Source organism: Diabrotica virgifera, chromosome 10, assembly GCF_917563875.1.
Source record: "Diabrotica virgifera virgifera chromosome 10, PGI_DIABVI_V3a".
Lineage (NCBI taxonomy): Eukaryota > Metazoa > Arthropoda > Insecta > Coleoptera > Chrysomelidae > Diabrotica > Diabrotica virgifera.
In genome coordinates this window covers 120310230-120336956 of record NC_065452.1, presented here as the reverse complement: position 1 = coordinate 120336956, position 26727 = coordinate 120310230, and the positions used below count along the sequence as shown (strand labels likewise).

At 32.2% G+C, this 26727-nt stretch overlaps 1 protein-coding gene across 1 annotated transcript in view; it reads right to left on the bottom strand.

Annotated features, from left to right (window-relative positions):
• LOC114325410 (lachesin-like) overlaps positions 1-26727 on the bottom strand; it is a 1092141-nt gene that overhangs the window by 194942 nt on the left and 870472 nt on the right. Inside the window, exon 7 of the mRNA XM_028273477.2 lies at positions 10576-10768. Coding sequence (XP_028129278.1) covers positions 10576-10768 — 193 coding nt within the window. The remainder of the gene's footprint in view (positions 1-10575; positions 10769-26727) is intronic.

Here is a 26727-nt window from a genome sequence, read left to right as displayed (position 1 = left end):
GTAAAAAATGTAACTGAACATATAACAAGGTTAAAATGGAGGTTTGCGGGCAACAATGCGAGAGAAGAAGATAAAAGATGGAATGCTGAACTACAAAACTGGAGACCGTGGACAGGAAGAAGAGAAAGAGGAAGACCTCAGAAGCGATGGAACGACGATATTGTAATAGCTGCAGAAACTAACTTGAAAAGCGCAGCCAAGGAGAGACGGAAATGGAAAAATTTGGGGAAGGCCTATGTCCAAAGTTGGATAGAAATGGGATAAAGAAGAAAGAAGAAACAAAGCTGAAGGGAATTGATAAAAATCTTTTAATGGGCTTAATTTAAGCAGCAAATTATAGTAAACATACTGTGTTAAACTGTATACCTATTAGTATTTACCTTGTTATTTATTTTAAAGTCGATTGCTGATACGGACATCTTTCGAAATTTTCCAACCTTTAAAATACCGTCTGCTGATTTTAATCAAAAGCATCTGTTTTATCCTTTTATTTGAAGTGTTTGTCTCCGCGTTTATTATTTTTGTTTTATTTGAGTTGAATTACTTTTCTATTTCAGAAACCACTTGCATTTATTCTTTATTTCTTTGGAGCACATTGAGTTCGGGCCATTTGCAGTGATTCGTAAGTGGATCAGAGATGAAAGGAAAGATATAATTTTCCTTTAATAGAAATAAACTTAATATTTATCTTTAGAAGAAATTATAAAATCTAAAAATAGAGGCCAATATTCTAATGGAAATAATTCAGTTACAAAAACTTTAACGATTTATATTAAGGACAAAAAGTTCTTTTAATTAGGCACTTGACAATTTGCTTCCTTTTGAGTCAGGACATATCATACAGATTGCTAAGTTTGAAAAGAAAAATTCTGCATGAATAAAACGACAAACTGAACTCCTGAAAGGACTACCCCTCAACGGAACTACATCGATGATTGAATTTTTCTCAAAATACATAATGAGACTTTCCTGTCAAATCATGAGTTACAGACTAAAAACCATTCGAGGGTAGTTGTAACTTAGCGATGGTAAGGATCAGGAGCACTTCCGGTCTGATCCTCAACACCCGCCAACTTACAGGATGGATCACCGAGAAAAAAATCCTCCCGAACTTACAGGAAGGATTACTCATAAAAAAGTTCTTTCAACTTACAGGAAAGATCACCGATAACCTACTCCTGTCAACCCATAACAACAAGATATATGACCGATAAGAACGTGGAAAATAAAAGGATAACTAAGAATAAGATTTGACAAGCTCAATCTTGTGCAAAATAAATAAGTGGGATGTTGCATTTCAAGATTACCAAAGGTTCAAAAAGAATAAATTAGCAGAATCTATCTAAAAAAATATATGCGATAAAGTTTTTATCTCGCTATCTTTTCTTGAGCGGGGGTGGAGGGGACAAGATGACAAAAAAACCGCTATGAACAAGGATCTGAGAGAACACACGAATGACAAAGAAAGAGGGAAAAAACAGAGAAACAACGAGCCCATTCTTAGAATAGGAACTTGTAACATGAGGAGTACATATGAAGCTGGTGCTTTGAAGCAGATAGTGACAGTAATGAAGCAGTATAAGTTGGATGTGTTAGCAATGCAAGAAACGAAGCAGAAGGGTGACAGTGTGATAACAGAGGACGGTTACAGTTTTTTCAATAGTGGAGGCGCCGATGGAATGCTGGGTACAGGTTTTGTGGTGAGTGAGAGGCTGCAGAGGGCAGTGGTAGCCTTTGAAGCTTTATCAGAAAGGAGCTGTATGCTGAGAATCAGAGGTAAGACTAGAAAGCTAAGTTTATTAAATATGCATGCCCCTTCAGAAACCAAAGATCAAGAAACAAAAGATGAATTTTATGATACTATAGAACGGGTTTACAATAGAATTCCAAAGTATGATGTTAAAATAATTATAGGGGACCTTAATGCTAAAGTGGGTAATGAGAACAGGTACAGGAAGACCAAAAGTGGAAGGAGTAAGCACCAGGAAAGTAACGACAACGGCAAGATGTTGATAGGCTTTGCACAGGAGAATAATATGAGAATAATGAGTACATACTTTGATCATAAGGCAATATATAAAGGGACATGGATTTCGCCAGATGGCCAAACAAGGAATCAAATTGACCATATATTGATTGAAGCTAAACGTGCGAAACAAATAACAGATGTACGAAGTTATCGAGGAGCTGATATGGATTCCGATCATATATTGTTGATAGCAAAAATAAGAGAAAGAATGACGAAACCGAGAAGTCATTTGGAAAGTCGAAAAAAAATACGATGTTGCCAAATTGAACATCGAGGACATTGCAAAGAGCTTTGAAGCGGAAATTACGGACAAGCTTAGAAGTAGGCAGTACCATGACAATAAAGAAACGGAGTGGACAGAAACTGAGGAATCTTGGAAGGAATCAGCAAGTAAGCACCTGGGACAAGTAAGTAGAAAACAGGAAAAATAATGGTTCGATGATGACTGTAGAAAAAGGTTAGAGAAAAGGAATCAGGCACGACAAAGAATGATAGATGAGCCTAGTGGAAAAAATAGAAAGAAATATGAAGAAGAGAGGAGAAACACAAAAAGAATGTGTAGATATAAAAAGCGGGAATACATATGAGTAAAAAGCTTGAAGATATTGACCAGCACTATATCAATAAGAGCATTAGAAATTTCTACCAAGAAGCAAAAAGAAGTAAAGAAAAATATTCAAGAGGACAAAACTTTTACAGGAGCAAAGAGGGGTACCTAATAGGCGACAAGGAAGGAAAACTGGATAGATGGAGAGAGCATTTTGAGGAACTGCTAAATGAGAGGCAGGAAGGTAATGACGAGGTTCAGATGGAAGTGATACAAGAAAACTACAACCAAGAGGATGTAGTGGGGCCGTCGACAGACGAGGAAATAATGGAAATTTTAAGAAGCATAAAGAATAACAAGAGTGCGGGTATCAATGACATTCCAGGAGAAATGATTAAACATGGAGGTAAAATATTAGAAAAGAGAATATGTAGCCTACTAAAGATGATATGGGATCAGGAAGAAATGCCGAGACAATGGAGTCAGGCTGTAATATGCCCGATATTCAAAAAGGGAGATAAATCTCAATGTGAAAGTTACAGAGGTATCGCTTTGCTTGATGTAATTTATAAAGTCCTTGCCAAGGTTATAAGAGAAAAATTAGACAGATATATTAGTGTGCAGGTAGGAGAATATCAAGGTGGTTTTAAGAAAGGAAGATCTACCATCGATCAGATTTTCGTACTAAAGATGTTACAGTGCGGTACCTACGAACAACATCTAAATATGAAGCTCCTGTTTATAGACTTCAAGCAGGCATATGATAGGCACTTCGGTTAATTGGGATACCGAAGAAGTTGGTCAAACTGGTGAAAATGACACTCGAGAGAACAGAAAATCGAGTAGCACTGGAGGGTAGCCTCTCAGAAAAGTTCAAAGTACGAAGGGGTTTGAAGCAGGGAGACCTTCTATCAACTGTCCTTTTCAATTGTGTATTAGAGGCAATATTCAGGGAGAGCGGGATCAGAACGCAAGGTACGATCCATGATAGAAGAACTCAAGTACTTGCATATGCAGACGACATAGTATTGATAACAAGAACAAAAAGAGAACTGCTAAGAATATTTAACCTTTTTGAAGGGAAAGCTAAGCAGTACGGTCTGAAAATTAACGAACACAAAACAAAATTTATGGAAATGGGAGATACACTAAATGAAGAACAGGTTTTGAAAATTAGAATAGATAACGATGGAAAAGAATATTGTTTCGAGAAAGTAAAAGAATTTGAATACCTCGGGGTCACTGTAATAGAGAAAGGAGATGAAGTTCCAGAAATTGAAAAAAGAATTGCGAAGGGAAGACGAGCAGTTGGAGCATTGAGCATACTTTTAAAAAGTAGTCTTATCTCAAGAGCACATAAATTGCGGTTATATAGTACGGTGATATAACCTACAGTACTGTATAGTAGTGAATGTTGGGTTCTGAATAAGAGAGAAGAAAATGCATTGGAAAGATGGGAACGGAGTGTGCTGAGAATGATTTTCGATGGTGTGAAAGTGGGAGAGAACGAATGGAGAAGACGGACGAATGCGAAAGTTCAAGCATGTTTGGGAAGCCAGTAATCAGCCATATGGTAAAAACTAGAAGACTTCGCTGGCTGGGACATGTGGAAAGGATGTCAGGGGACCGAGGGGCGAAGATTATATTGTTAAGAGGTGAGGGAAGAAGAAGGAGGGGCCGACTGCGGAAAAAGTGGCTGGAAGCAGCCAAAGAGGATCTACAAAGAGCAGGCGTTGTAAACTGGAAGACAGCTGCCCTGGACAGAGTAAAGTGGAGAAAGACAGTTGAAAAATTTCAAGCCATAGGCCCTGAGGCCTGCAGTGCTGTTATATATATATATATATATATATATATATATATATATATATATATATATATATATATATATATATATATATATATATATATATATATATATATATATATATATCTTTTCTTTAACTAAAGCTTCTTTTTTTATTTGCAAAAACAAAAAAGATCAGAAAGTTTATTTGTATGTATTTAACTTTAGTTTATTTGTAATTTTTAGTCATTTTGGATTGTTTTTGATGTATCCAGAAAAATTAAAATGCCAAGAGTTCGCGGTCGTTAGCAACTTCGTCATTTAAGCGACTCCCAAAAGGACGCATTGTAAGCATGGAAGAGGCCGGTTTTGGTTTACAGGAATTTTCACAAAGAATTGAAGCGTTAATCCATCAACGGAGTTAAGAGTTTGGAAGAGATTGTCCAATGATGAGATTTATCGGCATTGCGGAGGATCTGGATTAGTGTTGCCCAAATGCAAGACCAAGACGAGACTTAGAGAGTCTTGGTCTTGGTCTTGCGACAGTACACCTGGTCTTGGTCTTGGTCTTGGTATTACGCTCCAGGTCTTGGTCTTGGTCTTAGTCTTGCAGCAAGAGTCTTGCAAGTCTCGCAGTTGCTCATTAGCCTATTACATATCTTAGAACTACGTAACAGAGTAGGTCAATTTTAAGCTTTAATATCACAGCCATAGTAAAGACCAACCAAATTAATAAATATCTAAAGAACTGACACCGGGTGGGGTTTGAACCTACGATCTAAGCGATCCGTGTCTATGTTCCAACTAACCAAAGTTTAATAGGAACTTACGTATTTTTTCGAGTATTTGCCATTGACAATGTGTGATTTAAAAAGCATTCAATTCGGTGACAGATGTCCACAATATTAAGGGTTAGAGGAAAAAAGGATGAATGTCAATTTTTGGTCATTTTGAGATTTTTGTGCAATCTGTTAGCTTAGAAAGAGTACTATTAACATGTGAATGGACAAGGGGAAATAAATATGTTAATCGTCTTAAAATCACGTCACAAGATTGGACGCAGGGGGTAAAAACAATGAATATGTAACTTTGTTTCTCATTTTACCGAAAATGCTTGCAGATAGACATTCATCGTTTTTCCCCTGGCCCTTCATATGTTAATGCCAGTTCTCATTTTGGTACCGAATACCAAACCGAGAATTATACACTTCTCCAAGAAATTAAGGCACTTCCTTAAAAATCTGTCATTTTTGATGTCTCGAATTTCCTAAACATGTTGTCTGATTTAAGTGATTTTTTAATATTATATAGCCTTATTCGTTAACAATATCGCTGTAATAATATTGTTGCTAGAAGTTAAATTGTCGTTGTATAGGTACCCGATAACTTATCGGTACTAATGAGTGTAGCAATCAAACTGTGTTTTTTTCTCAAAGTTAGTATCATCCTGTGGAATATTCTAGCATTTATAAAATACTGAAATTAAAACCCAACTACAGTCTGATATTTTTTTAACATTTTGTTTTTTAATTCGCTTATGTTGGATAACAGTAAAGTTTTAACAACTAACCATGTTTTTCATCAATACAGAGTGTTTTTAAATAAGTATGGCAAATTTTAAGGGGCAATTCTAAACAAACGGGTCATGTTACTCGTATGCGCGCCAATGGTGAATATTAAATTCTTAATTGTATGTCAAAAATGCGTAATAACTACCTCTTAAAACCCACCAAATTTCATTTCCATATCTCAACCGGCTTTAGAGCAATAAATAAATCGTCAGTTTGTAAGAAAAATTTTAACGCCCCCTATTTCGGAAACGAATCATTTGCGAACATACATTTATAAAGCAAACTGTCAAATTATTTTTCGTGCAGAATTACCCCTTAAAGTTTGCCATACTTATTTAAAAACACCCTGTATTGATGAAAAACATGGCTAGTTAAAAAAGTACCTAACTTCTTATTATCCAACATAAGCGAATGAATAAAAAAACAAAATGTTAAGAAAATATGAGGCTATAGTTGGGTTTTAATTTCAATATTTTATAAATGCTAGAATATTCCACAGGGTGATGCGAACTTTGAGAAAAAAAATACAATTTGATTGGTACACCCGGTGTACAATGACAATTTACCTGTCTAGAAACAATGTTATTACAGCGATATTTATACAGAATAAGGCTATATTATTATCAAACATTAAAATCAAATAAATAAAAAATCAAATTAATTATCAACCACTTAAATCGAACAAGTTTAGGAAATTAGAGACACCAAAAATGACCCGTTTAAGGTGGTGCGTTAAGTTCTTGGAGTAGTGTATATCAACCAAAGAGTAACAAAAGAACAGTCGATTGGTAAAACAAATGACCAATTTAATTTAACTACCTACAGAAAAACAGCTTATAAATGTCCTTTTGTTTTCCATGTATTTCACTATAAATATTTCTTTGTTGAATGCTTCGATATCCTTACTAAATATTTGGGTATTTGGTTACACGGTATAGCCGGCACGGCATTATCTCTTATTAGTCTGTCTCGTTATCGTAGTCATACTCAGCAGAAAAAATATACATAATAGTCTTATTATTCTATATATCGATATGATTTTTGTGGTGTTTAAATTCCTAGAAAACCAATTAAGGAAAAAAATGAACTACTTATTAGGAAGGTATATTTTTTATCAGCATATGACTTTTTAAAAAGTTTCGATACATTAATTTATGAATAGAGAATAGAGGGCGGTTATTCTCAAAACCCGGACAATTATTTTCAGAGCGAAGAATGTACGTTTGTTTATGGTATTGTTCGTAAGGTGCATAAGTCCCATTTTACAAATTTTTTTGCTTCTCATAGAGTATGAAATAGTAAGTAAATAATAGATTATAATAAAAGTATAAGTGTATAAGTATAAATAGAGTATAGTAAAACCTACCTAAGAAGGGGTCCGGACAAATAATCCTGCATTAAAAATCCCCACAAATTATCCCCGGACAAAAAATCCCCGGACAAATAATCCCCGGACAAAAAATCCCCACAAAAAATCCCGGACAAATAATCCCCACAAATTTTTTTGGACGAAATATCCCCACAAAAAATCCCGGACAAAAAATCCCAAGAAATATTTGCTGCCGAATAGTCCTTTAAAAGTTTTCCCGAAATTTTACCAAATTTCGAATTCCAATTTCATGCTGAAACTTCAAATTTTACGTGACAAAGGAGTATGAGTTTTTTCAAAAATCGTGGAAGATATGGGGAATGAGCTAAGGCCCCGTTCTCTTGACAGGCGCTTAACGCGAGTTTTGATAACGCGCGTTTTGATAAAGCGCGTTTTGGTAACGCGCGATTACAACTACATTTTACTTAAGACTGTTCACATGCCAAGGCGCGTTTTAGGTCATTAAAACGCGTTTTAATGACCTAAACGTTTTAGGTCATTATTTTAGGTTAAAAAGTTTTCAGAATGGAATTGGAATTCCAAATTTGGTAAAATTTCGAGAAAACTTTTAGAGAACTATTCGGCAGCAAATATTTCTTGGGAATATTTTGTCCGGGAGTTTTTGTGGGGATTTTTTGTCCGGGGATTATTTGTCCGGGGACTTTTGTCCATGGCTTTTTTGTCCGGGGATAATTTGCGGGAATCTTTTGTCCGGGATTATTTGTCCGGGGATTATTTGTCCTAGCTTTACCTAAGAATATACCCGAACTAATGTACTTCATCAAACGACCCTCAGTTCTAATTGCAAGACGCAAGAGTCTTGCAGGCTTAGTCTTGTTCTTGCTCAAATATTGCACGGTAAGTCTTGGTATTGGTCTTGCTCAAATTAGGCGGTTTTGTTCTTGGTCTTGGTCTTGCAAAAACGCAAGAACAAGACCAAGACTGCAAGACCAAGACTGATTTTGGGCAACACTAATCTGGATGTCCTAGAATACTGCAAGGCAGTGATTTGCTCCATCTTACATTTCTTGTTCTCAGAATTAGACGGGACAGTTTATATCAAGTAAGAGATGATTAAGTTGCAGCTAGAGGAAGGGTAGCCTCAAGACAAATAGCTAATCAAAAATTACTTGCAGTGGGACTGAGATCTTACCGTTCTCTTTTAGTGTTACCCTTGACATCACATCATAAGCCTCGACGTTTAGAATAGTGCATAGGTGCAGAGCTTGCCAAAACTGGAATGGCCAATGGAATTTTGTCTGTTGACTGCCATACTGCAAGATTACCAATAATTATGGTATGGGGTGCTATATGTTTGGAAAGCGAATCATCTATAGTTCTTACTAACATCACTCTGACAGCTCGATGCATTGGTGAATGCTCTACTTCAACATGATAACGCAAGACCTCATATTTTTCGTGAAACCATGGAGTTCCTTCAAGAATCTGGTAAAGAGACTTTGGAGTGGCCATCGAGATCAGCTAATTTGTAACCCATCGATCATGTGTGGGATATGGTAGGTCGAAACCTAAATCGACTGCCATGTCCTCCAGCAAACTTAGAAGACCTGTGGCATGCCATAAAAATAATCTGGATAATGAGTATTCTGCAATATGATATAGACAACTTAATTCAATCAATGCCCCATAGAGTAACTAAGTGTATAGAAAGTCAAGGAGGGGTATAGAAATCAATTAACCCATTATTAACTTTTTGAAGAAAATGATGTTGCAAATTTTTTTATAATGTTCCCTATCAAATAATAAGAATATTATAATGTATATTCCATAAATAAATATTTAAAAAAATATTTGTCCCTCTAGCTAGGTGTTGTATTTGTTTAGGCCGTCACTATATATGTGATATTGTCCCTCTTTTCACGCGAAATTAAAATTTCGGGTTCTAGAATTTTTTAGAAAAGGTATTAATAATTTTCAAAAAATTCACTTTTGAAGTTATTTTGGGAATAATTAAGTAATACATTAATAAAAATAGCTTTAGAAAGTCTCATTTAGAACCTAACTTAGCTTAGTACAAATGTGCTCATAAAAAAAGTTACAGCCCTTTGAAGGTACAAAATGAAAATCGATTTTTTTCGATATATCGAAAACTATTAGAGATTTTTTATTGAAAACGGACATGTATCATTCTTATGTCAGATACATCTTAAAACAAAATATTATAGTGAAATTTGTCCACCCCATAAAATTTTTATGGGGGTTTTGTTCCTTTAAACCCCCCCAAAATTTTGTCTACGTTCCAATTAATTTATTATTGTGGTAACGTTAGAACACAACGTTTCTGAAACTTTTTTGTTTCTCAGTATTTTTTCGATAAGCCAGTTTTTATCGAGATGCGGCTTCTTTTTTAATATAATTACATAAAAATTTTCTGTGGGTTTTGCTCCTTTACACCCCCCAAATGTTTGTGTACGTTCCAATTAAACTATTATTATGGTACCATTAGTTAAACACAGTGTTTTTAAAACTTTTTGTCTCTTAGTCTTTTTGATAAGTCACCTTTTATCGAGATGTGGCTTCTTTTTCAAAACATACCTAAAATTGTAAATTATAAATAAATTTTTAGATTATTAACAGGCCTCTATAATCGTACTTTTAACCATATACAAATATGTGGTGGATTCGTCAAATATTCAAAATATCTCGATAAACATTGGCTTATCGAAAAAGTATTAAGAGGCAAAAAAGTTTTAAAAACATTGTGTTTAACTACTGGTAACACAATATTAATTTAATTGGAACGTACACAAAAGTTTGGGCGGGTTTAAGGAAACAAAACCCCCATACAATTTTTATGGGGTGCACAAATTTCACTTTATTTTTTTTAAATGTTGCTGCCAAAAGAATGCCTCATGTCCATTTTCAATAAAAAATCTCTAAGAGTTTTCGATATATTCGAAAAAATCGATTTTCATTTTGTAACTTCAAAGGGCTGTAACTTTTTTTGTGTGCACTATTGTATATAGGTATGTTAGGTTCAATCAACCTATTCTTGACCCCATAATTTGTGGTATAATTTATGAGCAACTTTTTCGGGACACCCCGTATATTGTTTAAAAGTAAAAAAAATCGTTTAATATTTTGCATATTTTGTTTATTACGTATTGTTATCACCAAGTTTATCAAAAGCAGTTTTTATATACCAAAAAGTATCACGAAAAAGGCAAAGAGTATCTTTTTTTGTTATTTTCTCTGGTCTAATAGTGGCATTCCGTAAAGCACAAATTTTTAAATAATGTAAGGTAAAATTCTCACCTTGTTTGTCTCTGCCTTCGTGCCGTAAGATAATATTCCCGCCATCCTCTCTTCTCCAAGCAACTGTCGGTTCCGGCACTCCAGTGGCTTTACATTTGAGCCGGATTGTGCCCCCTTCGACAGCTTCAGTCACGTCGTTAGGTTCGTTGTCTGACAATATGTCTGGCGATATTACTACCTCCAAATTACCCATCTGAAAAATAAAATATTACCCTGAATAACTGAAGTCAGCTAACAGAAAATTGTTTCAGGGGAATTTAAGCTTCTCACATAGTAGTAAAAAGAGAAAACTGCAAATTGCCTTTGTGTCTTCTACTTATACTATGGCTGCATTAAAACAAGCATGTAAAATAAAACAAAAATAAAAACCGATAAATCCGGTAAAAATGAATGGTGCACATAATATTCCAGCTAAGAGGTCGCAAAAACCTAAAAAGGGTTTTCTACTCCGTAATAATCGGTTTTTCCGGTTGTTTTTTGTCCCGGTTATAACCGGTTTTTTGTTTTTAAAGTAATAACCGGTAAAAGACTGGATAAGTTACCTCTTCTTCTTCAGGTGCCATCTCCGCTAGGGAGGTTGTAAATCATCATAGCTATTTTAATTTTTAAGGCAGTAACTCTAAATAGTTGTTTTGAGCTGCATCCAAACCATTCTCTCAGGTTCTTTAGCCATGAAATTCGTCATCTTCCGATGCTTCTTCTGCCATCTCTCTTTCCTTGCATTATGAGTCGCAGGATGCTATACTTCTCGCCCCGCATCACATGTCCGAGATACTGTAGTTTTCTTTCTTTAATTGTAAGTTCAACTTCCTTCCCTTTACCTATTCTTTTCAGTACTTCGTTGTTCGTGACTCTATCTACCCAGGAAACCCTCATAATTCTTCTATAGGTCCACATTTCAAAGGCGTTAAGTTGTTTCTGCAGTTGTAGTCATTATTTTCTGTTATAAATGTTCCTAATGTCTGTCCCACCTTGACTTTACAGTACACGAACATACGGCAATACAATCCTTATGGGAGTTTTTAGCGCGGCGATGCCGATTTTCTTCAAAAGAATTTTCAATCGGACATTACCAAGGTCCTAAAAATGTAGGTCCCTAAAATGGTAAATTAAAACTAACCCGTTACAGTCAAATAAAACAATATTTTTCATTGTTTTTTGTGAGTGATATTGATTTACGAAAAGTAATCAGCAATTTTATAGTCGATATGCTTAATAACTTTTTTTGGTTAAAAATGTTAGAATATTCAACATTAAAAGTGGATGTTGTTATATGGTTGTTACTTTATGTATTGACAGTATATACAGTTCTGAAGTAATGTCAAGAAAAATATAAAATAGATTGTCAGTCAAGTTTAAGTAAAGTTTTATTTGTCCTACCAGGTCCTACAGTTGAGAATAAATAAAGTATTATTGTTGATGGTCAGTTCACCTAAATTAAATTATAATAAAGAATATTAAATAAGCTTAAAATTATTACTGATAACATTGTATTGAGTAACTCATTGCTTATTTGGAAAATTTGGAGTTATTCTTAATGACTGAGTTCCAAGATGAAATTAATGTCATTTTAATGTGTTTACACCCTATGACAGTGGCAGTGAAAGTGAGGAAGACAGGATTATAGAAAGAAGCTAAAATATATAGTTTAAATGTATTTTAATTATTTCTGTAGGTACCTACGTATTTATTATGGTTTAACAAATTTATGCGCTTAAATACATTAGGTATTATATAAATGTTTTATGCAAAATTATTTTTATTTTGTTCGCATAAAAGTATTTTTCGAAAAAAAAAATGTTTTAGAAACCCTGACAGCCACAAAATGTCAAGAATATTAATTCCCACGTTATTAATAGTTATCCTATTGAAAAAAGGATGTTTGCTTAAAACCTGTTTCTGATAAAATTTGGCATCACTGTTGGTCATAAGAACCTGTACTGTAAAGTCAAGGTGGGACGCACAATAGGTAAGTGTACTTTTTTACTCTTTCGATCTGCTGGCCCTCTACTATCAAGATTTCGTTATTATTATGGTTGTTTTTACTAATTTTCATAAACTTCGTCTTTTTGATATTGAGAGAGAGAGAGAGAGTCCGTACTCCCAACTACACCTTATTATTTTACTCATGAGTCTTTGCAGGTCTTGTAAACTCTCGGCTATTATCGGATATATCTTTCTCTAGAAAAAATAATCAATTCAGTGAAAAAAAAAATGGGGAAATAATTAGCCTTTGAGCGAAGGAGACATTTTAAGCTGACCGAAACCGAAACCGATTTGACAACACTGATGACTGATTTCTATTTTTGATCCCAATTGGCTTGTCCCAACTTCCACTTCCCCCTTCCCCATTTCATAACGCAGTACTCAATACACGCGCCGAGGCTGTTTATTTTGGTATCGATATATTCTTTCGATAGTATTGATATCGATACTATTCATATCGATTCGGAGGGAGTATGGCATACTAAAGTGCAATGTAAATTTAACATTGTAACCTATTGGGTATTGGCTATTGATTAACAAATAAAAACAACGGTTTTTGGAATAACCGGTTTTTTTTAATCGGTTATAACCGCCAGGTTAAACCATGAGTAAAAAAATGGGTATAACCAAAACCGGTATTTTGTCAACAACCGTCATCCCTATTTCAGCTACAAAAGAGCCGATATGAATATATGCGGCGCAAAAGTGTATTTTGATTTTGATGAAAAATTAAATTCTAGTTTTGTTTAGAAATTCTTGTCAAATTTGAAGTAAAACGCGCTGCAAAAGAGCCTCAAACTGCAAACTTTATCAAAGGAGGTACTTTGTTGTGGCGCATTGTTTTTTTAGTAAGCCTTCGTTATTTCCTCTGTTCTTTATAATTTTATTATTATCTTGGTATAAGGTTTTACTCATTAGTTTTTGTTTGTATTAGTCCCAATGAATTGTGTTATTTTATCATCAAAGTATGTTAATATGTAGTTTATTACGTTGTCATATTTTGCGATTTACAAACAACATGTATATGTTACCGACCAAACCCGATTTCAGGACAAACTAGTTTGGCCTAGGCCAAACTAGTTTGTCCCAAACGTGATTGGATAAACTAGTTTACCCTAGTCCAAACTAGTTTATCCTGATATTGATACGAACACTGCAGGATAAACTAGTACGGCCCAGGATAAACATTATAGGATACCTATAAAGCAAATAAAATACCATTTTTATTAAAACGATAATGATTCTTTCTTCAAACTAATGGACAATTGGTAATACAAACAATCATATTATAAAAAATAACCAGTGCTTTTATAGAAATAATAATTATACCTCAATTATAAAAATTATCATTTATTTTCCTTAAAGTATCATTATCTTCTTTCACTTGCATTTTAAAGTCTTCGTTTATATCTGTTACCTCTAAAAAAGTATGATGGCAAATGTCGAATTCTGATCTAGAAAAAAAAAATTAAAAACGTATTAGAGATCTTAATACCCCAAAAAGTTAGATAAGTTATTAAGTAAGAAAAAATAAAACCCAAACTGTAGATTTTGAAGTAGACCAAGTTTGATACCAATTTTGTAAAATGCTTCGTCATTTGTCTGAACAATAACTCCAATGATGTTTACTGAGATCACCATTGCCTTTGTCAATATCTGAAATAGGTGTAGTTAAATTATCTACAATTTTAGCTGGTGGATGAGACTTGTCAGAAGTTGCTTTCATTTTGTAAACCTAATCAACTATTTTTAATGGGAATACATAAGCCACAATTTTACCAAAAAAATGATTTTATTAACGTTTCGAAGCCCAAATCGGGTTTCGTTGTCAAAATACAAAATACTACTAAAATAAACAAAAATGTTGTTGCTAAGTAAAAAAATTCTTCTAATAATTGATTTAATCTGACTCATTTATATTGGCAATTCAGACGTATATTATACATTTTAAAGTAGAAGACTTTAAAATGATATCGCCAATATTTATGAGTTGCGTTCCTGGGACGACTTTACTAAAAGATAGTTCATTCGATTACATGAAATCAATCCCAACTCAAGAATATCCGTCACAAAAAAATCATAGCATCTGATCTGTCTTTAAAAAGACAACCAAATGCAACGATGACAGTAAAATCCTCGCGTTAGAGATTCCATAGAAAATCACGAGGGAAAACCAGGAAAAACCTCATGATACTATCCCGACATCCTAAGTATTTGGTCTTACATTTAATTGACTTTCAAAAAACTAATACCAAATTCTCACTTTAATATGTTTAAATTATAAATAATATTAATAATACATAGATATACAATAAGTAATACTAAAATATAAAATTTGTACCACCTCGATATGTTATTGACTTACTAATCGTGGTATTTTCTTTCTATTGACTTCTTCTTTCAGTATGGGTAACCACATCCTACTGCATTCTTGAAACATCAAGACCATTAAACGTTAGAATAAGTGAACTTCAGTCTAATATTAAAAATAGAGAGTTTGAAAGATCTCAAATATATCAACACGCATGGGATAATGAACATAGAGTTCAGTGGAGAGATTCAAGTATAGTCCTGAAAGAATCAGATAGTAAAAAGAGAGAAATCAAAGAAGCGGCTCTAATTATGCTAAATGAAACCAATTGTGTCGCAAATTCCTCGGTAGAATGCAGTAGGATGTGGTTACCCATACTGAAAGAGGAAGTCAATAGAAAGAAAATACCACGATTATTAAGTCAATAACATATCGAGTTAGTACAAATTTTATATTTTAGTATTACTTATTGTTTATCTATGTATTATTAATATTATTTATAATTTAAACATATTAAAGTCAGAATTTGGTATTAGTTTTTTGAAAGTAAATTAAATGTAAAACCAAAAACTTACGATGTCGGGATAGTATCACGAGGTTTTTCCTGGTTTTCCCTCGTGATTTACTATGGAATCTCTAACGCGAGAATTTGACTGTCATCGTTGCATTTGGTTGTCTTTTTAAAGACAGACCACATGCTATGATTTTTTTTGTGACGGATATTCTTGAGTTGGGATTGATTTCATGTAATCGAATGAACTATCTTTTAGTAAAGTCATCCCAGGAACGCAACTCATAAATATTGGCGATATCATTTTAAAGTCTTCTACTTTAAAATGTATAATATTCGTCTGAATTGCCAATATGAATGAGTCAGATTAAATAAATTATTAGACGAATTTTTTTACTTAGCAACAACATTTTTGTTTATTTTAGTAGTATTTTGTATTTTGACAACGAAACCCGATTTGGGCTTCGAAACGTTAATAAAATCATTTTTTTGGTAAAATTGTGGCTTATGTATTCCCATTAAAAATAGTTGATTATAAAAATGCCGCAAGGAAATAGCTTCAGAACAACATTTTGTTAACCTATTTCACACGATTCTCTGCTACACTTCTTCAACGTTATCATCACTGTCTTCTCTTAGAATATCATTGCAATTATTATTCTCTATTACTGTAGGCAATTCCTTATTGTGGTTTTATTTTTTCTTACTTAATAATTTATCTAACATTTTGGGGTACTAAGATCTCTAATACGTTTCTAATTTTTTTTCTAGATCAGAATTCGACATTTTGCCAATAAACTTTTTTCGAGATAGAAGATGTAAACTCAGGCTTTAAAATGCAAGTGCAAGAAGGTAATGATACTCCGCGATTCTAAGTGTCACCGAAGCACTCCATTGAAAAATAAATAATAGTTTTCATAATTGAGGTATAATTATTTTTTCTATAAAAAACACTAATTATTTTTTATAATATGATTGTTTGTAATAACAATTGTCCATTAGTTTGAACAATAACAGAGTATTTTATTCAGTTTATCTATTTATTTTAGCTTTGTAGGTATAATAAAATGTTTATCCTAGGCCGTACTAATTTATCCTGCAGGGTCAGTATTAATATCAGGATAAACTAGTTTGGCCTAGGTTAAACTAGTTTATCCTATCGCGACCAGGACAAACTAGTTGGGCGTAAGCCGAACTAGTTTATCCTGAAATCGGGTTTGGCCGGTAACATATATACTTGTATATGGCACAAAAATTGACGTTTAAAAAACTATTTGAAAGCTTATAAATATCTGCAACCGATAATAGTAGAAACGCGAATACAAAATTGGTTTTAGGAAACTCTTTCAATTACAAAAGGAAAGAATTTTTATTGAACAAAGTTATTCATTCAAAGATTCGTAATTTTGCTGCGATATTATTCTAAAAAGCAAATACCTGTATTTTTTTACAATTCCAACCGATAGATTTCAAAACGAAAGCTTTCACATGAAAAGCTGCAGTGTCTCTCTTGAAAGAATATTAAAGTTTCTTGTTTATGAAACATTCTTTGATAAATTTCGACTTTTAATATTTTCTAGTGCGGTATATTTAACCTTGTTTGATTTTCGTTCTATCAGTACAGTACACAAAAAAACGAATAAAAATATTTCTCCCTCTCTCTCCCTCTTAATAATTTTTTATCGGATTAAATCTAAGATAGGCAGGAAAAGAAATGATTGCAAAGACATTTATTATTACACTTCTCCAACAAATTAACGCACCGCCTAAAAAATTGGCCATTTTTAATGTCTCAAATTTCCTAAACCTCTTGTCCGATTTAAGTGATTTTTTTAATATGTTATAGCTTTGTTCTTCAGCAATATCGTTGTAATAATATTGTTGCTAGACAGGTAACTTGTCATTGTATACCGGGTGTACCAATTAAACTGTGATTTTTTCTCAAAGTTAGCGTCACCCTGTGAAATATTCTAGCATTATAAAAATACTGAAATTAAAGCCCGACTATAGCCTCATGTTTTCTTAACATTGTGTTTTGATTAATTCGCGTATGTTGGATAATAAAAAAGTTAGGTACTTTAACAACTAGCCTTGTTTTGCATCACTACAAAGTGTTTTTAAATAAGTATGGAAAACTTTAAGGGATAATTCTGCATGAAAAAATAATGATAGTTTGCTTTATAAACGTTTGTCCACAAATGCTTCGTTTCGGAGATAAGGGGTGTTGAAATTTTTCTTATAAACTGACGATTTATTTATTGTTCTAAAACTAGTTGGGATATGCAAATGAAATTTGGTGGGTTCTAAGAGGTAGTTATGTTCACCATTGGAGCATACAAGGGTCATATTACCCGTATTTATGTATATGCTTCAAACACACAATATATGATTTCGATTTAATATCAAAAGCAGCCTAATTTTCAATCGAAAAATGGCTTTTTATTCGTTGAAATCTCTAATTTCTGACGGTGTAAAAATTTATATATTACTCAGAAAAAGAAGTAAACAAAAAACTCTAGTTTGATCCTACTGACAATATCTGACCTTTGATTCAACACCTTTGTAAAATTTTTAAAAATCGAAGGAATAATCTAAATAATTTAATTAATCCTCTTAATGATTCAAATATTGACTCGATACATTCGCCAAGCTTTTAAAAATCAGTAAAATAAAATATTTAATAAATTGTATTAACCAATCGGGGTCATTCATCAAACTCTTAAAAATTGAAAGGAGGGGAAAAATTAATATATATATATACACCGTTTTTAGGCGTCAACGCCCTAATCTAGGGATCTATGGAGGAGTGTCACCGAGCCGCAAGCCCTTAACCCTTGCCGTACCGCTCCTCCATAGGCCGATCAGACACCAGCTTATTCCAGACCAAGGAATTACAGAAAGCTTATTTTATAAAAAATTAATAATTCTCACTAAAAAAAAAAACAAAATTTAAATATATTATTTCTTATTAGGTGCCGGACAATTTTGTATCCTTAATGTTTAGTTGTTTAAAACTACCTAACCTTTTTTATTATCCAACATAAGCGAATGAATGAAAAAACAAAATGTTAAGAAAATTATGCTACAATTTGGTTTTAATTTCAGTATTTTAATCAACTATTTTAAATGGGAAATAAGCCACAATTTTACTAAAAAAATGATTATATTAACGTTTCGACGTCCAAATCGGATGCCGTTATCAAAATACAAAATATTTATAAATCAAACAAAAATGTACTTCTTAGTAAAAAATTCTTCTAATAATTTATTTAATGTGATTCATTTATATCGGCAATTCAGATATATATTATACATTTTAAAGTAGAAGACTTGCCAATATTGCCAATATTTATGATTTTTGTTTGATTTATTATTATTTTTTGATTTATTTATTAATTTTTATTAATAACCAACAACATTTTTGTTTGATTTATAAATATTTTGTATTTTGAAAACGGCATCCGATTTGGACGTCGAAACGTTAATATAATCATTTTTTAGTAAAATTGTGGCTTATTTCCCATTTAAAATAGTTGATTCGAAAAATGCCACAAGGAAATAGCTTCAGAACAACATTCAGTATTTTATAAATGTTAGAATATTTCACAGGGTCACGCGAACTTTGAGAAAAAATCACAGTTTGAGTGATACACCCGGTATACAATGACAATTTACCTGTCTAGCAACAATATTACTACAGTGATATTGTTAAAGAATAAGGCTATAACATATTAAAAAAATCTCTTAAATAGGACAACAGATTTAGCAAATTCGAGACATCAAAAATGACCCATTATTATTAGAGATGTGTATTATTATATTATAATACAAGGTACTGCAATAGGGACTTCAGAACTTTGACAGTTAGTAGCGGCCATATTGTTGAAAATCTGTAAACAGGCTAAAAGAATTTTTAATAGCAATCTTTGGAGCCTACATTTTTCTGTTAACTTTTGCAGTTAATGGTTTACAAAAATTTTTTCTTCTTCTTTGTCTTCTTGTTTAGACATAACTCTGTTTTTTTAATGTGCCTCTAGTTAGTTGGCATTCCATTGTTTTCGTCGTCTTCTCATTAATCATCGTCATATTGGGGAACCGTCTCCTACCGTAATTACTACTCTATTTGTTGTCATTCGGCTTATGTGGTCCTTCCATTCTACTCTTCTGTTTTTTACCCAATCATTAATGTTTTCCACCTTGCATCTACGTCGTACATGTGTACTTCTATCTCTTTCCCATAGTGTCTTACTATCGATTTTTCGAATGTTATTTATCTCTGCTTTTTCTAGCATTATTTTCGACCTCTCTGTCAGGTCGTATTTCTGCCGCATCTTTCATTATTGGTTTGACGACTGTCTTGTAAATTATGCCTTTCATTTCTTTCCCGATGTCTTGATTTCTCCATATTGTTTCATCCAGTCAACCCTCTCTGCTCGCTTTATTCACTAGATCTTTCACTTCTGTTTTGAGCTTTCCGTAGTAAGATAGTGTGATGTCTAAATATGTAACTCCTTCACTTGTTCTATTATCTAACCCTCCATTCTAACTTCCATCGTTAAAAGTCGATGCTTGTAAAAACCAATGAAATTAAAAACTATTTATGTAAAATCTATGTATGCAAAAAATTATGTATGTTGAAGTCTATGTAGACACTTATATCAAAATTAATTTATATATGTAGCTATCAAAAATGTTTTGTAATACCGAATGGAACTAATAAACTAAGATATAGGTTGATGTGGGTTATATTTAAATAAAAAATAGGTTAAAAGACAATTGCAGAAATATGAGAGCAATAGATGCAGACCGGAAGAACTGGAACAGATAGATACACAACAAATATTAACAATCCGACACTGAAAGAAGAAGAAAAAGTTATTAGCTGCTGCGTAGAAACTGCTAGAGCTCCATTTTCCCGGCCCCTTTTGATTTCCCGGGAATCGGGAGTTGGCAATTTGGATTTCCCGAGAATTCTCGGAAATCAGGAAATTTAAAAATAAAAAGAAGACATTGTTTTTGTTTTTATTTTTCAATGCAATTAGTATAAAAACGTATAAATTTGATTACAAATTAAAAATGTTTAGAGAACTTCAAAATTTTAAAGGAAATTTTAAAAATAGAAAAATTATAAATTTGTGTTTAATCTGAATTTTCGTTGTTTTTATTATTGAAATATGTGTAAAAAAATATAAATTGTTTAGTGTTTGACCTTTCAGGATGGCTCTTTTTTTGTACAAAAATTTGCTGAAGTTGACAACAGACTTTCTGTTGAATGTAGGTCTGATGCTTTTTAGTGCAGTGAGTAATTTTTTTAAACGTCCGGTCAGCTGATTTGCGCCAATATAAAAACGTATTAAATTTCCTATGAACTAATTATTCATAAACATAATTTGAATTAAAAATAAATATTTATGTAGGATTGTAAATAGTTTACCTTATATTTTAAATTTTCCTGTATATCATTTTTCCTTGATTATTAGTAGAAATACGAAACGAACGGCCGTCCCTTAGGGCAGCTGTGTGGGCGTATCTAATCGTGTTTATTTTCGATCGTTAAAGATCAACAAGTAGCGAAGTAGCTAGCTTGACTAATTTTTGTAGTTTTGGGTTATTGGAAGATGTCGGTATATGCTTTGAACCAATTTTAATTGGGTTGTTTCACAGGAAAAAGAAGATTAGCCTAAGAGGGTTTGTTTTAGCGTAGGGAAAGAGAACGAATACATTCAGTCGATTTTACCATCATAAACGCGACGGACGTGCTCTTAGGGTTAATAAGACGTAATAAGGCGAATTAAGACAGGTATTATATTGATTAGACGCAAATTATCTATAAATACATTTCTTTTTTGTAAGAATAAAAACACGTAAGATTTTAGTCGCAATTACACAACACTTTTACATTTCGTCAATTTAATAGAGTCAATAATTTAGTCATCTATTTTATTAATTAAAACTGTTAAACACCAAACGGACTTTTATTACGATTGTCTTTAAAGAAAACCTACATTTATGTTATAATTCTGGATACTTCCAAATGAATCAGATCGTCGCATAAACAGAAGAATGTCTATGCTGACGGATATGATACATTCTGATTTAAAGCCAAAATTAGAAGGTTTAAAATATAATTGAAAAATTAATATTTTAAGTGGAATACATAATAATAGAGATAATAACAGAGATAATAATTGTATCAGAATCATTTATTAATTTTGAGTTAGTAATATCTCCGCTCATAATTTAAAATAAAATATTTAAGAAAATCCCGGGAAATTTGTAAGAATTCCCGGGAATCGGGATTTCCATTTTTTACTGATTTCCCGGGAATGCAGCTCTAGAAACTGCGACTTAATTTAAAATTTAAATTTGTTGTAAATTGCAATGCTCGTTCTGCTCACATTTCAAATAAGAGAAAATGCAGATGTTAAAAAAAATCATTCACTTGTAATTTGTAATATTACGTAGTAGTGGAGTCAATACATTTTGTTTAATATATACTTCGTAAAAAAGTATATTAGACAATTCGTTTTCTGAGCTTATCACGCATTGAATGGATTCGTTTTTATATCTCAGAATTACTCTGCAGATAAAGACCTTAGAAATACCTTCAGAGAGTGAGACACTGTTGTTTGCAATAAACATTTTTTAATAACGAATAAGGAAAAATAATATTGATTAGAATTTCTAGTTGTGTAATATAATATAATATACTTTATCGCCAACCGTCACTAAAGTCATTCATTATTGTACGCATTTGCCCTCATTTGCGGCAGTAAAGTAACACTTTATTGTACTGAAAGGAGAATTTTACTTTACCTGCCGCGATTAATCAAATTAACCGAGATAGAATGTAAGTGGTCCATGGCAGTAATCGAATGGCGAGTATTTGAGTGGACTTAAATTTATTTGCTTTAATTATTAAAATATTGTACGCAATTTGCGATATTATCAATTTAATTTATGACAAAAAGTGAAATTCTGTAGTATTTTGTAATTATATTCATATAAAATAAATTAAAATTTTACCGATTTAGTAATTATTTAATATTCATAACTATCGATTAAAAATCGAAAGCGGCCATCTTGCAAGTTATCTGTCATCACTGTCATGAAATTATTATGACGTCTAAAATTTAAAAAGTTCTTAAATTGTAAATTGCAGGTAAGTGTTAAAACTAATATCAAATTATGTTGGCAAATATTATTTTATATCAATAAAACATATCTTAACTAATTGTAAAATATACCAGCCAACAAGAAATAAACTCAACCTTCCCAGGGACATATCTGCGCTTCTTAGAGACAATACAAATATCAACAATATACAGTTTTTAATGGAAATAGGAATAAAAGATTTAATTGTATCACAAATTTTTCAGGTATACTTTTTGTTAGTACATTATGTATTTACTTAATATTATAATCTCTTTTTATTTTTATTAGATATGTATTTTCCATTGTTGTTGTTTATAACCCCAGTGGTTCGGACGACATTAAATTAAAAAAAATATATGTTGGCGATAAAATTTTGTATGCACCACGTCAGTAAAGACTCCTTATCGAACTCATCTGTTACTCGCCTCGCTCGCTACGCTCGCTCTTCTCGTAATATCAGACTCGTTCGATAGAGTCACTTTACTGACTTGGTACATAAGTAACTATTATTATATTACAATAATACTTAGTTATTTATGTACACAGTCAGTAAAGTGACTCTTTATCGAACGAGTCTGATATTACGAGCCGAGCGAGCCTAGCGAGCGAGGCGAATAACAGACGAGTTCGATAAAGAGTCTTTACTGACGTGGTGCACACAAAATTTTATCGCCAACAATATGATATTGGTTAACACTTACTTACAATTTGGAATTTAAGAATTTTTGAAATTTTAGACGTAATAAAAATTTTATGTCAATGATGACAGATGACTTTTGCATGATGGCCGCTTTCGATTTTTAATTTTTAATTATCAATATTGAACAATTACTAAATCGGTCAAGTTTTGATTTATTTTATACGAATATAATTACAAAATACTACAGAATTTCACTTTTTGGCATAAATTTAATTAACAATGTCGTAAATTTTGTACAATATTCTTAATAATTAAAGTACATAAATCGTAAGTTAACTCACATTAATAATCGATTACTGCCATCGCCACTTACATTCAATATCGATTAATCGCAGCAGGTAAAGTAAAGTTCTTCTTTCAGTACAATAAAGTGTTACTTTACTGTTGCAAATGAGGGCAAATGAGTACAATAATGAATGACAAAATATATTATGTTATCGTGAGTCAGGATTTGTTAAATAATTTTTTTCTTATTTTTTGTAATGTTTTTCTAATAGATATAAAGTGTTTAAAGAATATACAAAATACTGGAGTGTGTCAAATTTAATTTTACATTATCCGAACAAAAAATACTGATAAGCTGAGTACTGTCGGTACTTTTTTGTTTTTCGAGCAGACAACTTTTATGCTTTGTACTCTTAACACAGTACACCAGGGAAATAAGGAAAAAAAATACCATGTTCGGGACACTTGAGTAGCCAGGTTGCAAATGGTTTTTTTTTGGTACTATATACCTAATACATTATAAATACAAAAATGCCCGTCACAGTTTGGACGAGAAATTTAGTTATTAACAAATAAGAGTCAAAAATGAGAGTTTTTTCGTTTAAATCGCTACAGGTAAACATAGGGCAATTAAATGTCTTATTTATAATATTTTCTTTTAGTAGATAAGCCAAGGTTTAAAATAGCGTTTTTTGAATTTTGGTCCGATTATTTGTTGCTTCGGACATTGCAAAATAAAACTAAAATTTCGAAAGTAAAAAATTTGCTATAACTTTTGCGAAAATGAATTTAGGGCTTTCATATTGCATGAAACGTTGAGTCAAACAGTCCATACAATGCACAAAAAATTTTAAGATGATGCGTCAATTAGTTTAAATTTTATTCAATTTGTTTATCCCAAAGAGCTTTTTTTTCGCAATGTTATTGTTCAGAAAATAATAATGATACAGAAATTCTGTGAAAACAACATGAAAGAAGAATAGTTATGTTTTCAAAGCATTTAAAAAAATCATTAAAAAGTCCTTTTTATCACTCAGAAAATATTTTACTAAAATAGAGTCATTTTTGGCTTATAAACAATTTGAATAACTTTGTTAATATTGACTGTAGGCTAAAACTACGATGGAATTTGAAAAACTGGTATTTTTATACGAATTTTCAAAGAAAAACTTTTCGCCTAGGTTAATTACGGTCAAAGTTAGCCACTTTTTTTTATTTAATTGACGGCTACTTTGTTTATAACAATTAAGCAACCTAACTTGAGCCATTTTTAAGTTGAGGATAATACAGGTTATGTGTAAAAGTTTGAGTAAACTTTGAACCTCAACAGAGTGGTTAATAAAGCTTTAAAAATGGCGTCCGAACGAAATTAATTCGTGGTCGGTGGAGGGGAATTACTAAAATACGTGCACTCAAAAAATGAAACTTATTCTGCAAACATATGATGGTATCGCTGGAACTTGTTGATGGATTTTGATCATAATTTTTTAATTTGTACGTACTCATAGTCTTATAGAGTACGTTATGTACACACAACCCCACCTAACATTACAAAATGTTAGGGGCAACTCCCCTTATCACTCAGGGATATGAAAAATAGATTACGACCGATTCTAAGACCTACCGAATATACATATATAATTTCATAAAAATCGGTCAAGCGGCCTCGGAGGAGTATGGAAACTAACACTGTGACAGGAGAATTTTATAGATGTAAATATATAGATGGCTATTAACAAATAGGGGTTGGTGATAGAAGAGTGAAAATTAAGGGTTGTATGTATTTTTTAATTCTACATCATACAAAATTAAGGTAGATAATTTTGTCCAAAAAAATAAAAAAAAATTCAGGGGGGCAACCTCCTTATAACTTATGGGTGTAAAAAATAGAGTAAAACCTCTTCAACGTCCTACAGGATAAACGTGTAAAATTTTATAAAAATCGGCCAAGCCGTTTCGGAGTAGTATGGTAACTAACACTGTTACAGGAGAATTTGATGTACATATTATAGAAGTAACTGCGAATTAAATAATAAAAGTGGCTAACTTTGAACCTAATGAACCTAGGCAAAAAGTGTTTTCTCTGAAAATTCGTATAAAAATACCACCTTTTGAAATCCGAAAGTAGATTTACTCTATAGTCAATATTACCAAAGTTATTCAAATTGTTTAGAAGCCAAAAATGACTCTATTTTACTAAAATTTTTTCGGACTGATAAAAACGACTTTTTAATGATTTTTTTCCAATACTTTAAAAACATAAATATTATTCTTGCATGTGGTTTTCCACAGAATCGCTATGTCATTATTATTTTCTGAACAATAACATTTCGAAAAAAAGCTCTTTGCGATAAACAAATTGAATAAAATTTAAACTAATTGACGAATCATTTTAAAATTTTTTGTGCATTATATGGAATGTTTGACTCAAATTTTCGTGCAATATTAAAGTCTTAAGGCTTTATTTGCAAAGGTTATAGCATATTTTTTATTTTTAAAATTTTAGTCTTATTATGCACTTTCCGAAACAAAAAAGGAATGGACCAAAATTCAAAAACTGTAGCGATTTAAACGAAAAAACTGCCATTTTTGACCCTTATTTGTTAATAACTAAGTTTCTCGTTCGAACTGCGACGGACATTTTTGTATTTATAATGTATTAGGTATATAGTACCCAAAAATTCATTTGGAACCTGGCTGCTCAAGTGTCCCGTCAAAAACCTTATTTCTCTGGACTACAGTGTGCAATGTTACAATAACTATTCATCCTTTCCAAGAAACTGATGAATAATGTATTACCATAAATATATAAAATATACAGCTATAAAAACTATAAATTGACAAAGCAATAAATTTAATAATTATTTGTACTACTTGTTAAGATTTTAGTCATCATACTGAATGGCCGGAAAAATGCATTATAATTTGTTTATATACCAACCACATTTTTGCACCTTTTTTTATTATAAACGTACTGTTTGTGGTGGAGTTTCTGTAATGCTTGGTATCCTCTTCTTCTTATTCTTCTTTCTTCATAAAAACAATTTTGCTTGTTCATTGGCGGCTGGTTGCCTCTATGGAAGATTGTCAACACATGTCTTGCGCGGTCGGTCGATATTATTTCTTCTTTCACTTGGTGGAACTTGGGTCTTCAAGTAAATGGGAGAAAACTAAGATGATGGCAACAACACCCAACAATAGAGCCAGAGAAATCGGTCACCAATTCACGGTTGTCTACATTCTGCTTCTCATATTATGAGAAGC